Source organism: Stegodyphus dumicola, chromosome 6 (genome assembly GCF_044657685.1).
Source record: "Stegodyphus dumicola isolate Sdum_Otavi_A_Nest chromosome 6, ASM4465768v1".
Taxonomy (NCBI): domain Eukaryota; kingdom Metazoa; phylum Arthropoda; class Arachnida; order Araneae; family Eresidae; genus Stegodyphus; species Stegodyphus dumicola.
In genome coordinates, this window is record NC_140773.1 from 22,209,068 (window position 1) to 22,223,725 (window position 14,658).

At 36.9% G+C, this 14,658-nt stretch overlaps 1 protein-coding gene across 2 annotated transcripts in view; it reads left to right on the plus strand.

Moving 5' to 3' along the window:
- The window catches only part of LOC118202030 (trans-1,2-dihydrobenzene-1,2-diol dehydrogenase-like), a 109,855-nt gene that overhangs the window by 46,495 nt on the left and 48,702 nt on the right, over positions 1-14,658 (plus strand). For both annotated transcript variants that reach the window (XM_085818166.1, XM_085818165.1), the window contains exon 4: positions 10,147-10,310. In XM_085818166.1, coding sequence (XP_085674292.1) covers positions 10,147-10,310 — 164 coding nt within the window. The remainder of the gene's footprint in view (positions 1-10,146; positions 10,311-14,658) is intronic.

The window sequence follows — 14,658 nt, forward strand, 5'->3', positions numbered from 1 at the left end:
TGACAACGAAAGTCCTCCGGACAATGCAGAATGAATGTCCTCAGGATGTGAAATTGGTGAACTCCTCAGGACATCTGAGAATCAACATCTTCAGGACATCCTGTCATATCCCAGGACATAGCGACTTTAATAAGACATCCTCAGGATGTTAAATTACGATCTCCTCAGGACATCTGAGAATCAACATCCTTAGGACATCCTAAGTATATCCCGGGATATTGCGACTTAAATAGGACATCCTGAGGATGTTTTGTGCTATGGGGGTGGGATTGCGCTAGTGCAACTTCCCACGTGCTACTGTTTATTTACAGAACTTATAACTTTTTTAATGTAGCACGTCATGGCCATTTTCTGAATACAGTTTTCTTCTCATTAATAAGGACTTTTCCTGTAGCACATTCACTACTAATTTTTGGACTGTTTATTTATTTATTTATTATTTCCTGTCTTTTAATTTTTGCAATTCTTGTTTTTACGACCTCTGATTTTTTTTTTTTTTTTTTTTTCTTTAAAGCATAGTACATAGGTATTTTTGTTGCTGCAATCTAATACTGCACAATTTTCTTTTCAATTTAACTTTATGATAGTTAGTACCAACATATAAGTAGTGTAATCATCATTCATTATTGTGTGTCTATTTACTTTTGTTTCTTATATAACTTGAGTGTACTCTGTGTATATGTAAAGTAACTTAAATTATGTGTATTATGTGAAATTCGGATAACAGCGCTCTGTTATTTTCGCTGGTCTCGTGATATTTTCGCAGCAGAAGCACATTTCAGCACGCATTGTTAAATATTTTGGTACCTAGTTTCATAGCTTTTTGTATATTAATTTATTTTTACCTCCTTTATTTTATGTATCAATTTATTTTATGTATGTATGTATGTATATAAGCATATCACTTACTTGTTAGTTTCTCAGCATTTAACTTACTGTAGTAATAAGCTTTTACAATAGTTTTTTTGTTTCTATATTTGCTGCTGTCGGCTCTCACCATAGCTCTCCATATCAGTAGTACCAGTACTTACCTGCAGCCATATTTGGCTACAGCACTTAATACATTCAGCTTCAGGTTTCTTTGATTAGGGAGTATCGTTTTTACTACAGCTGTGTACTAAGCAGTGCTCTTTTCCCAATTTTAATGGGGACACTAGATGCCTCTTCTACTTCAGGCAAAGATATTACTACCTTGATTACTCCCGACAATCCATCGTCTAAGGCCTCAAGAGTGGATAAAATTAACGCAATTACGGAGGATATTAGGGAGCACCTTACAGTGTTCAGGGTCCGATCGAGGCTTAAGATTGCAGATCACGAGAAATTACAGGATTTTATTCGTGAGATTCTGAATTTAGCCTCACAGCAAGAGATCCTTATAGCTAACCAAGAGGGGTAAATTCTGGAACTAACAAGACATTTAAATTTGCAACGATAGTCCTCAGCATCGGTAGCAGCAACCGTGGATGTAGCAGCAACATCACCAGCACAGAAAGCAGAGGACAGGCAGCAGCAAACGAAGGCTTTATCGTTGTGGTTAATAGACGCAAAAGACTAAAACAAGTTTCTCCAGCCACAAAGCTTCCTGAACACGTACTCCTTATTAAAAGTAAAGACAGGTGACGGAGGACGGGGACGCCTGAAGCTTAACAGAGGTTAACAGGCATATGTCCCGCGTCCTCCCCTGGAGGATTAATAGGTTATAACAATGGCGTTCAATTTTCTTCTGCTCCCTATGCAGTCAGAGATTAGATGGTAGAGCATTAGAGTGCATATGTCAGTGCAAGTAATGCATGTAAGCCCTATTACTCTGGTTGACAGAGGTCCTGGCCATATGCTGCAATGGTGGTTATTATTTTGCAGATTTTATTTATGGCCGCTCTGTTTTTGTCTAGGAACTTGTGAAATGCTGAGATATTGGCTGGTATCGGGAAGTGGAACTGTTCCGTGAGTGGGCACTGAAAGATATAATGGTCCGGTGACCCCTCACCCCCGCAAACACAGCGATCCGTGGTTGAGATGGTGCGGCGGTAGAAGTAATCCGGGAAGGGACCATGACCAGTAATGAAGTTGGTAAGGGGAGCAATTGCCATAAGGCGCTCCGTGGTTACTTTTGGCAAGAAGCTATGCGCTCTCCTTCCCGTGTCGCCCTGATCCCATTCTCTTTGCCACCACTGGATAGCGGCATTTCGCAGTTGACTTTTGAGGAAAGATGGTGGTGCTGATACTGATATCGGTCTGGCATTTTGGTTCGAAGCAGCCTCTTTAGCGAGTTCATCCGCTGTCTCATTACCCATGTTACCTGCATGGGCTTTAATCCATACTAGGTCAACATGTGCGTGCCGATCATCTTTTAGGATATGCTGCAGTCGTATGATCAGCGGGGAGGCGTGACTATGTTTGTCAAGAGCAAGCAGTGTCGACATACTGTCTGTATAAAGCTGCACATGTGTGATGTTGTTAAGCGCCACGTATTCAATGGCAGCTGTTATGGCAACTACTTCTGCTTGAAAAATGCTATTATTTGGATTGAGGTACCCTTTCCAATGGTGTGCAGCATGGCCTTGCCTGTAGTATATAAAGGCACTACCTACACCCTCAGCAGTTTTCGAGCCATCTGTGTAGAACGCGTGCATATTAGGGTTTCCTTCTGGTTGACTTCGGGACGGTTTGAGGATAGTGTGAATGCCAAGTCCCTTGTGTGCTGGGTGCGTGTGGAGAGGAGTACATGGATGTTCGTAATTTGCAGGGCTATGTAAGGTGCCTGCAAAGGTTGCGTCTTTCTGTAGATGTATTATTTTAGTGTATGTGGCCTCTAGCTCCGCTTGGATATGAAGTGGTATGATGCCTGCCAAGGTGAGTGCTGCATAAGTTGCAGTGGTGCGGTAGGCTCTGCATAAGCCTATGGCGAATGGGCGCTGTAATGATAGGAGTTGCTTAACCTTGCGTGCGGTCATGGGTTGTGCCCATATAGCTGCCGCATAGAGTGCCACCTTCTCAGCTACAGTTTTATAAAGTACCTTTTGAATGTGGGGATTCCGTCCCCAGTTCCGGCCTTGGAATTGTCGTGATCTCCTTGCAATTGCAGATGCTTTAATCTTTTGTGCCTGGATATGCGGAAGCCAAGTCAGACCTGGGTCCCATATTACCCCAAGGTATCTTAAAGTTTTTACGACCTTAATATTCCGGCCTTGTAGTTTGATACATAAAAGTAAAGACGCGAGTCGCACTACTGAAAGTGTTCAGAAGCAGCTAGTGAGTAGTATTAAGCCTAATAAAGTGGGGATTAACGTCGTCCAAGTATGGCCTACGCGCTCGCAGGAACTATTCATCAGGTGGGTGCAGAGAGAAGACAGACCTGGACAAACTCAGGACCACCATCAGTGAAATTCCGGAATCAGATAACTCATTAAGTGTAAGAGTGCCCAGATCACCTAGGTGTACCATAATAGTCTTTGGAGTGCCACAGAACAGTACAGATACAGATATCATAGAGGCTTTCTCCAATTTGTTCCCAAGTAACACGAAAGAGTTTATATTCCCTATTCGTTCTTATCCAAAGGAGGATAACACTTGCCATTGGCTGCTAGTGGGTGCTGCAAGGGAACAGGCCGAAGAGTTATTAGAAAAGAAAAGAATCTACATTAGATTTTGCGCCTGCAATTTCAAAGAATATCTTCAAGTGATACGGTGTTACAACTGTCAAGAATTTGGGCTACAGCCTGCTTCAAGTGTGGTAAAGGTCATCTGATAGAAAAGTGTGACTCAGTTACCATCAGCTGTGTCAACTGCAGCCTCTAGAACGAGAAGACACAAAGGCCCGCCAGCGACCGAGCGGTAAAGTCACTGAACACTGGTAGTTCGGTCCGAGGTTCGAATCCCGCGAACGGGCTGGATGCATGGGCTTTTTCGTGGTTTTCCCCATGTGTAACGTGTATACTAGCCAGTTTCCCTTACAAAATCCTCCACGAAGGCATCCCTCCCCTTAGGCAGATAGCCCTCGTATGCTTTGTCATAATTAAATACACCAACACCCCCTTCGACACACAACATCCAGCAAGCGCATCGAAATGTCCATGTTACAGACAGAAATTGGCGAGAATGAGCTCAGCCAGGGAGTCCACTCAATAACAGAGAAAGTTTACAACAGAGGTCGGTCCAACATCAAAATTTTACAGTGCAATCTCCAAAGGGCAAGAGCAGCCACACTCAATTTCATGGAGGTGATGTCCTTCAGTGAAGCAGACCTGGCACTCTTGCAAGAACCTTACTTGAGAGACGGTAAACTTCTTGGCCAACTTTCAACAAGTAAATCTTAAGCCTCCAGTACGGGAACGGCAGCCATCTTGTATAACGGCCCTCTAAGTCCATTGCTTCTGGATACGACAGATTACACAGTAACAATCTTGATTGAATCCTCCAACATGAAAATAACAATCACTTGCGTTTACTTCCCGCCAAGCATGCAAATTGAATGCCTGCTACAGGAATTAAACCCAGCCTTACTACGAACATTTCAGAATACCATAGTGGCTGGTGACTTTAACGCTACCAGCCCCTTATTGGGAGCACAAACAGAAAATCGCAGAGCGTAGAAATTGTTAGAATATGTGATAGCTCACCTAGGCGTTCTGACAGTAATAAATAAAGAAGACTCTCAACCAACATTCGAAAATGGAAGAGCAAAAGGCTGGCCAGATGTCACATTTGTCTCATCATCAGTGTCCGCGTACATAAACAACTGGCAGATAATGGACATACCCTCTCTGAGTGACCATCGTATAATTCAATATGAGATCAATAGTAGACTCACATACCTAACAAAGACGTTTCAAGACCTGCTACGGAGCGCACAATACTTTAAAATTTTACCTCAGGCCATGGGTGAGTGAAATCTTGGAACAACTGGATAACTGCGACTCCCCGGAGGAGCTGTATACTACATATGACTTCATCATAACTAAATTAACTCAGGTAGCAAGAGCATCCTACAAACTTAAAGCTATTAAGCCGAAAACATTTACATCGTGTTGGAACAACTACCTCAAGCAAAGAAGAAGCAAAATACGAGCCCTGGGAAGACAGGTGGAAGCAGAGAATGATGAAGAACAGAAAATATTAAAGTTGGTACGCTATAGGAAGGAACTAACTCAATACGAAAAACAAATCAAGGCAGCAAAACAAGAGTCATGGCGTAAGCACTGCAGTAACGTGCAAGCAACCTATGGTACATTACAGAAAATAGCCACCAATAAGGTTTTTCAACCCTTAAAACTTACCGCTAAAGTAAAACAAGATGCTAAACGCAATACAGAAGCTCAAAACACTATCTTAGAAACAATCTTTGTTAAAGACAAGATGAATTTGATTTAGTAACTCACACAGAAATAAGGCAGAAGTTTAATTGGAAAAGCAGCAACAGAGATATTACTCTTCCTACAGGCCACGAAGTTCATAATATCATGAAAGCCTTAGCAGACAAAAAAGCACCAGGTCCCGATGGCACAGATCATTGTTAAAGAAATTCATAAAGAATTCCCAGGTTTGTTTCCAAAACTATGCAGAGCCTGCTGGCGACTCGGCCACTTCCCTAGAAGCATGAAACTAACCGAAATTGCACTCTTTCACAAGCAGGGCAAAGACTCGTCAGACGCGGCATCATATAAGCTTACTGCCTTCAGTCAGTAAGATTTTAGAAAAAGTAATTCTACAACGTCTTAATTTTCACATGTACAGGAACAAGTCTTTAAACGAAAAATAATATGGCTTCTGCGCAGGAAAGTCCACAGACAATGCCCTAAAACAACTGCTAGATAACAGAGCAAAACAAAGACAACAATTTAGACACATTGGTTATTTCGTTGGACATCAAAGGGGCATTCGACTCGTTGTGGTGGCCAGATGTAGTCGAATGCCTAGACATCATCAAATGCCCAAAGGAAATCCTGAATCTTATACGCAGCTACTTGCAGGATCGTTGGATACAGGTTACAACAGACAATGATGTACTGAAAGTCTGGAAAGAGGCTGTCCCCAGGGTTCCGGACCTACTCTTTGGAATCTTGTAGGGAACACAGCCTTTGCGCTCAATGACCTACAGCAAGGAGTGGGTATCCAGGCTTACGCGGACGACTTTTTATTGGTCATTTCTGGTAGCACGGACATTAGGTTAAAGGCGCAAAACGCAATCAATACTTTTGCAAGTTGAGCAAACCAGCACAAATTAAATATCTCAGCAGACAAAACTAAACAACTGTTTATATGTAGGCATGGAGCGCGAAATAGAAATCCCAACATTAAGCTAAATGGAGTCTCTATAAAAGAGGTCACTGACCTTAAATATCTAGGTAATATAATTAACAATAGGCTTTCCTGGGTCCCACATATTAACTTAAGCAGAAAATAAATCAGCTTAGTAATTCCATGGTTAGAACATCAGGACCTCATTGGGGCACTCCAATCACTATGCTCAAAAGCTGGTACAGTACAATCTCAGAAAAGATCATATTATATGGGGCTACCATATGGCGAAGGAAGCTTACTGCCTATATGAGGAGGCAGCTTCTCACCATACATAGAATACAACTTTTGATCATATGCAAAGGTTATAGAACATCCCCAACTGCGGCACTGCAAGTCCTGGCGGGAATGCCTCCATTGGACCTTTTAGTGGAGAGAGAATCACTATTAATAAGGACATTGCGCCTAGAAAATAACGTCTCTCTGTGGGAAAAGACATTATACCACACAGACTATGAGAAGCGCAAGCCGATCATTCTTGAACACCTTGCAGATACAGATTTACCGCACACAATACACATGCAATACGCCCCGCCAAATGAGAAGGCATTAGCTATTTATACAGATGGCTCAAAGACGGAGAAAGGCACAGGCTGTGCCTACTGTGTACTCCAAGAAGGAGAAGTGGTTAAAACTTGGAAAAGACGACTGGCAGACAAAAATACCATCTTTCAGGCAGAGCTTTTTGCATTAAAAGCAGCTATCAATTTGGCAAAATATCAATTAGGAATAAAAGTCAACATATATAGCGACTCTGCCTCAAGTTTGGAGTCCATCCGAGGGCACAAGACAAGGAGTCCTTTGGTGCGAGATACTCAGAAAGTTCTTTTAAGTATCGCACCAGATGACAGACTTATCCTGATCTGGGTTCCAGCTCATGTGGGTATTACTGGCAACGAAGCGGCGGACGTGCTTGCGAAATCTGCAGCCAAAGACTCCAGTAGATTGGAAAGCGTAGTAAGTGTTCCGAAGTCCTGTTTAAAAAAAAACACGCTCAATAGCTTTTTACAAGAATGGCAGAAAAGATGGGAAAGGAAAAGCACAGGGAGGAGAACCTAAAAGTTCTTTCCGAAAGTTACATGCTCCGTTAATGCATACAGCGAAGCACAAACTCAATTCTACACTGGCCATGGACCCTTGCCACATTATCTTAAGAGATTTGGCAAACGAGCATCAGAATTGTGTGAATGGGATGCGGTAGGTGATGCAGATCACTTCCTCTTCAACTGCCCACAAAACCGATAAACTGCATTTAAAAATGCCAAGCAGTGAATACTGGCCCCAATGGGCGGAGAATACCTGCGGCAACAAGCAGACGAAAACTAAAATAGAGGAGGTAATCAGGCTATGCTCAGCAAGGTACTAAGAAATTCTCCCCCTCTATAGCAATTCAAAATACTACAACAACTGAAAATCAACACTAGAAAAATAGCTCACCCCGTAGAATAGTAACAGACTGTAAGAGCAAAACTACTGTAATGTAAGCATATTTACTATCCAGTTTGTATGTACTTGATAAAACTAATATTGTAAAGCAGTTTATATGATATTGAAAATCCAGTCAATGTGTAAATGAATTACAAGTTTACTTTGATTATCCCAGTAAAAGTATTGTAAATACGAATTCAGATAATGTTTAAATGTACACATGGCTGTCATGATTTTATGTAACTATCATATGTAACTTGTACAAGACAATGTTTGTAATCAACATATCTATGCTTATACACAGGCCTTGTATGCCCACGTAATATTTATATTTATATTTTTACACGGAGGAAATATTCCCTTCTGCCAGGATGACTATTGACACTGTAAGACTTTTACAACAAAGTCAGGCCAGTGGTTATCTCAGGCAGCGCTCAGTCCATTTAATTTTATAGTCTTCTGTTTAAAGTATTCTAAAATTATCGAAGCTTTTTATTTATGTATTAAAGCTTAATGTAAATGTTGCTTTTTCATCAAATTAAAGCATAATTTTAACTCTACGATTTTTGTTTTGTTTTGTTTTTGTTTTTTTTTTCTCTAAAAACATCCTTAACGAAGTCATTCCAAAAATTCTACAGTTTATGTTAGGTTTAAGCTACACTACCAAGTATTTATCATCCACTGCCATTTCAACAAAATTGTACTGGTAGTCGAAACCCTGCAGGACACTAGTGAACAACAATGACCTTAACGGTTACTTATAGCTTTCAGCTGCTGTCAATGATATTTTCTAGTTTTAACGAATTCTAATAGTTTACCTAATTATATTGCACTACCACATACTAGAGACCTTACACGCTGAGCCGCTAGTAACTACAAGTTACCGGTGACCATCTTGCTTTGACAAACATCCATTTAATGCTGTTTTTAAATTTCATTTAAATTTACTCTTTTCCCACAGTGGTGACCAATGAGATTGATGGGCACCATTATCCTTTGGCTTAATTTTATTTCAAAAATTTATCTGAATTTATTGCATGGTGCTGCATCGATGACTTATTGTTGACAATCAGTATCAACTTTTAAGTCACAATTTACTGCACGGTGCTGCATTGATGACTTATTGTTGACAGCAGTCAGTATCGACTTCACAATTTACTGCACCTTGCATCTATCTCAGTTTACTGCACGATGCTGCATCGATGACTTATTGTTGACAATCAGTATCGACTTGTAAGTCACAATTTACTGCACGGTGCTGCATTGATGTCTTATTGTTGACAGCAGTCATTATTGACTTGACAATTTACTGCACGATGCATATATCTCAGTTTACTGCACGGTGCTGCATCGAGGACTTATTGTTGACAGCAGTCAGTATCGACTTGCAAGACACCGATGACCAACAGAACTAGTACCGGTGTATTCAATTTTATTCTATTAGTTAAAAAGGGCAATTTGTCCTGTAGGGCTATTAATTTTGTTTTGGCATTTTGCGTCGAAAACTTTAAAAGGCTGTATCCCTTTTCAAGTCGTTGCCGCCATATATTATCGCCCTGCCTTAGATTTAAAGAAATTAAATAATGAAGAATCTGTATAAATGTATGTATGTTTCTGACATTGTGATCAAACAACGGTACTTAGAGCCATCAAAATTTGAATAACGTAATCTTCCATAGATATGGGCATGTAAAAGCCCTAATTTGAATTTGAAATTTGTTTTATTTTCGATTTCAGATTTTGTAGTACTTCAATGAAATTTTAATTAAAAAACTAAACGAATTCAAAGCGAGCAATGGCAACCCTGTGCGAAAAAATAACATTTTTTTTTTGTCTCCAGCGCGCGAGACTTTGTATCGGAAATTCTAAAGATACGCTTATTTTAAAATTAATTTGCGATATTGCTGTTGAACTGAATTTTATAGTTTGAGTACGTAGAACATGATATTTAATGAATAAAGGTAACACACAAATCTTGAAAAAAGGCCCTTCTGGACATAATTTTAAATCTGAAACCTCTCAGATTTTAAAATTAAAAAAAAATATATTTATTTATATTTAATGCATTTCTCTACACCGTAGACCTATGGTCTGACCCTAAGTAACTTCTAAGTAACTAATAATCTCGTATTCAGTTTTGTTTAAAAAAATCTGCTTAAGTTATTTAATTTTAAATGCGTGTAAATTATAAAATTTCCAAATGATGATTTTTATTAACACCTACAGCATTATTTTAGGTAATAAAAGATTTTCCATTTGTGTCTCCCATAAATACTGAAGCTGTTTTAATAAATTTCTGCCCCTAATTTTAATAATTTTTTCAGATATATACCTAGAATTAACTCGAAAATAAAGAACTTTAGACACTATTTTAGAATACTTTATCCATTAATATTCCTTAATTTTGTTAATTTTTAGAAGTGATATATGTTGGAACAATTACTAAACAGCACTTCGCTGTTGGTAAGATGATGTTAGAAAATGGCAAGCACGTTTTAATGGAAAAGGCTATGACAATGAGTGCGAAACAGACAAAGGCATTAGTTGACATAGCTAGGAAGAATAAACGTTTTTTGATGGAGGTAAGTAACCCAACAACTTTCAACTTTCTTAAGACAGTGAATGGAATTAATGAATTTACAATTATACAGTTATGCATGGTAAAATTTACTGTCTGCATCAAATATGTGTAAAAATTTACAATGTACACTACGCTAAAAAAAAAGAGGGGAATATTTCTATATCTCTCGTTCTACTGATCCGATTGACGTAATTCAAATTGCATTTTTCATGTCTCGAAAGCTCGACTCACGATATGTATTAGATTTATATATAGCATTGTTCTAATATGGGTATTTTGACACAAAATCGAACTTATTCTGAAATGACATGTCAATTTTTTTCCACATTTTGATTTTACGACTCAAACTATGCCAAACTGGCAAGTTTTATAAAAATCGCGAGAGTAGTTTTTTAAAAATTAACTCCCAAAATTTTAGCTCCTCAGTGTTAATTGAATTTGGTATAAATTTGTTAATATCTATTTTTTTTAATTAAACTTATTTTATTCTTATTTCGAATTGTGAACATTTCGAAATTTAGGTTTATTCCAAATAAAATGCAAACATTTTTTATGATTTATTTTTAAAATTTGTATTTTTAAATAATTTTTATATATTTTTCAAAAAAAAGTTTGAATTATAATCTACAAAATTTTTAACATCATCATAAAGAAGATGTTTCCTCTAGGCACACCTGCAAAAAATTAGAGTTTTTTATTCAAAATTTTCTAAGATATACATGAATTTGCATATTGGCTCGTTTTGACGTTTTGAAATTTGGCATATTTATTATAAGCGATAATAACGCCAAATGTGGTTTACCCACTACGATAAAATTATTTGAAAGTATGAACGATGACTTATTTAGCGCTTGTCTGCAATGAAAAAAGAAAGGAAAATAGGTTGCTATAAATTAAGAAATTCGCCCAAGTGAATTATTCTCGGCGCAAACTGAAAAAAAGTTATGCCAAGATAAATTTTTGAATTTCTTCGTAAATTTCTCGCCAAATTTTACAAAATTTAATATTTATTCAGAATTTGAGTCGTAGAATCGAAATATGTAAAAAAAATTGGGATGTCATTTCAGAAAAAGTCCGATTCTGTGTCAAAATATCTGTAGTAGAACAACGCTATACATATATCTAATATATATCCTAAGTTGCGGGTTTCGTGACATGAAAAACGCATTTTGAATTTTATAGGTTATAATTCAAGATTGGTTTCGAAAAGTTATAAATTTTTTTTTAAATAAATTATGAAAAAATGGACGAATTATATTTGGAATGAACCTAAATTTCTAATTCTGGAAGAAGGAATCAAGTAAGTTTAATTAAAAAAGAAATATTAATAAATATATATCAAATTCAATAAACATTGAGGAGCTAAAACTCTGAGAGCTAATTTTTTAAAAACTACTCACGTGGTTTTTACAAAACTTGGCAGTTTGACATAATTTGAGTCGTAGAATCGAAATATGGAAAAGACTGGAATGTCACTTCAGAAAAAGTCCGATTTCGTGTCAGAATACCTAAATTAGAACAATGCTATATATAAGTCTAATACACATCCTAAGTCGCGCTTTCGAGACACGAAAAACACAAGTTGAATTTCGTCAATCGGTCTAGTAGAACGGGAGATATAAAACTGTCCCATATTTTTTTTTCCCCCCTCAGTGTTATATGGCTTTTGAAACCTATTCCGTTATTTATAATGATGGTGTAAATGTTCATGAAAGGTATCATTTAAATATATTACAAAATATATTATAAATTATATTAATTAGATGTATTTTAAGAATTAAATAATAACATAGGTTATTACGAAGTACAGTTCTACTTGGTTATAGGGACTATGGGCTAGCGACTGCTTTTCCGAGTTGTCGCCAGGACGAAAATTGGCGATATTCATGCATTTACAGATAAATTCCAGATTTAAATCATTGCAGCAAAATGGTAGAAATTTTAGCTAAGAGTGTGTGTAACACGAATAAAATGGTATCAAACTCAAACTAACTGCTATTAATACGTTACCGATATTGCAATCTATTTATAATATCTGGCCTATTTATAATGTTTATAATATCAGAAACTGATATAAGCCACTATATTTAAACACAGCGCCACCTAATTATAATACCAGCAAGCGAAGTAAGCCAGAATCAGCAATCGATTTTGTTTGGAAAAATGACTGGACTTACAGCTACCGAATTTTTAACACCAAAACTTGCTGTTAAAAATTAATCATCCACCTTAACACGTGCATCTAGAAGCCTAAATTTTGAATTTCAAATGTGTTTTTCATTTATTTTATATTTTGTGCAAATTTAAGGAATTTTTTATTAACATATTCAGCGATATAAAGGAAATTTACTACACTGCTCACAATAAAGCATTTTTATCTTTGATTATCTTATCCTCTGATATAGATTATAACGCTTATACTTTATTTCTTTAACTTACGCTAAATGAGGGATGAAGAGACGCTTTCATATGGACCCTTATGCAGTTCAAGAAGATAGAAAATTTCATAACGGTGACTTGTTATTATAGTTGCCTTCCTCCTTGTGAAAATTTATTTTTAACTTGTAAAAAGCAAACCTCAAAAAATTCCATTCTAAATTGAATTCTACTCAATTTAATTTTACTCCATTCTAAATTGATCTCCATGAAGATGCGGATACTACATTTATGCAGAGGCATCGCTATGCAAATAGGAATTTCATTTACTTTGTTAATCAGCGTAGCGAACTAAATAGCTTATTTACGCATGAAACTATTTACTGTCCCTGCATGAAAGATGTGCGAACCTTTTTAAAGATTTCGCTCAATTATGTCCCAACGAGACTTTTAAGCCCCAATTTTAAATTTAAAAAAAAAAAAAAAAAAATGAAAATGAAAAACTTATGAAATGTTTGTAAAGTTAATACGAGATATTTCTCATGCATAACGAAATATAACAAAAATGTTCCAAAATGTTCAAAAAACTAAAGTAATTTGGAATATAAAGGGGCGAAAATCACAGTTGGCCTTGCTGGTTAAAACATCATTTTTACTTTTTTACAAGAACAATTATTCAGAAATATAGTTTGGGTTAAAACTGATGCAACACTAGGGGTGTAAACACGCCCCACAATTTCGATAAAAATAGTTTATATTTTAGTTTTTTATGAAGAAAAAGGTGAAGCGAGATAAGTGGTTTACTCAGTCAACAATAAAAGTGTAAAAGAGGGAAAAAAAATACTGAAGCAGAGTAGCTCGTTTGTCTATAAGCTCTGGATCTATTGTTTTCATTTGTATTTTGATTGGCTACGAGATAGCCGCACTGCCGAGAAATTTTGATGCATTGCAGATGCTAGAAGAGGGACATATCTATCTATCGATATTCATACGAAATGACCGCTGTTCTATATATTATAAATTGTAATTAAAATTATTTGTGCAAAGGTGTCTGCTAATTCAAACTGAATTACCGAGGGCAGGCGGCGAGGACGCCTCTTTGCTTATTACTGCCCCACGGGGTTTCCCCCCTTCTACTTGCTTAATTGCTTAAATTAGAGTGCAATGAAGGAAACCACTGGTACATTTCTTAAGAGTCACCGCTAGCTCAATAAACAAAGGTGATTTAAATAATAAAATGTTAATTCACATGTCAAAGATCTCTTTGTCCACAACATTTCTTGTGTATATCTTTCCATCATTTTTCAGCTCGCCTTGCAGAGGACCATCCATTATTTTTAATTTTACGTCCGTTCTTTCACGAACTCTTGAGCAGGCAATATAAAGTTGACTGTGTCCAAATGCAAAATAAAAAAATGCCAACACGCTTAAGCGTTTGGCCCTGAGACTTATTGATGGTCATAGCAAAGGCAAGTTTTGCGGAAAATTGTCTACGTCTCAACTGAAACGGCAACCCTGTGCAGTGGCAACTTCACCCCATTGGCTAGGACAGTTACGCAAGCAACCAATAAACTATCGGCGACAAACACTTAAGCCGCATATATATATATGCATTTGGACATATGGTATATATATATATATATATATATATATATAAATTTTAACAAACATGTATATACGTAAAAAGCAAATTTAAAATAATTTTAAAAATTCAAAAATAATTAAAAAATTGTGCAAACATATAAAAGATTTAATTTTCGAACTAATCTACAATATTATTTAAATTCAGATAGCATAAGTAAATCAAGTGCAAAACCAAACCACGAAAATAAATTCACCAATTTAGCAAATTAAAATTAATCTAAAAATTCACCAATTTAGCAAATTAAAATTAATCTAAAAATTTTTTTAAAAAATGCATAAGTGAATGATTGTTGAGCAGGCAGGAGACAGACTTGTCAAAGGGAAGTTGC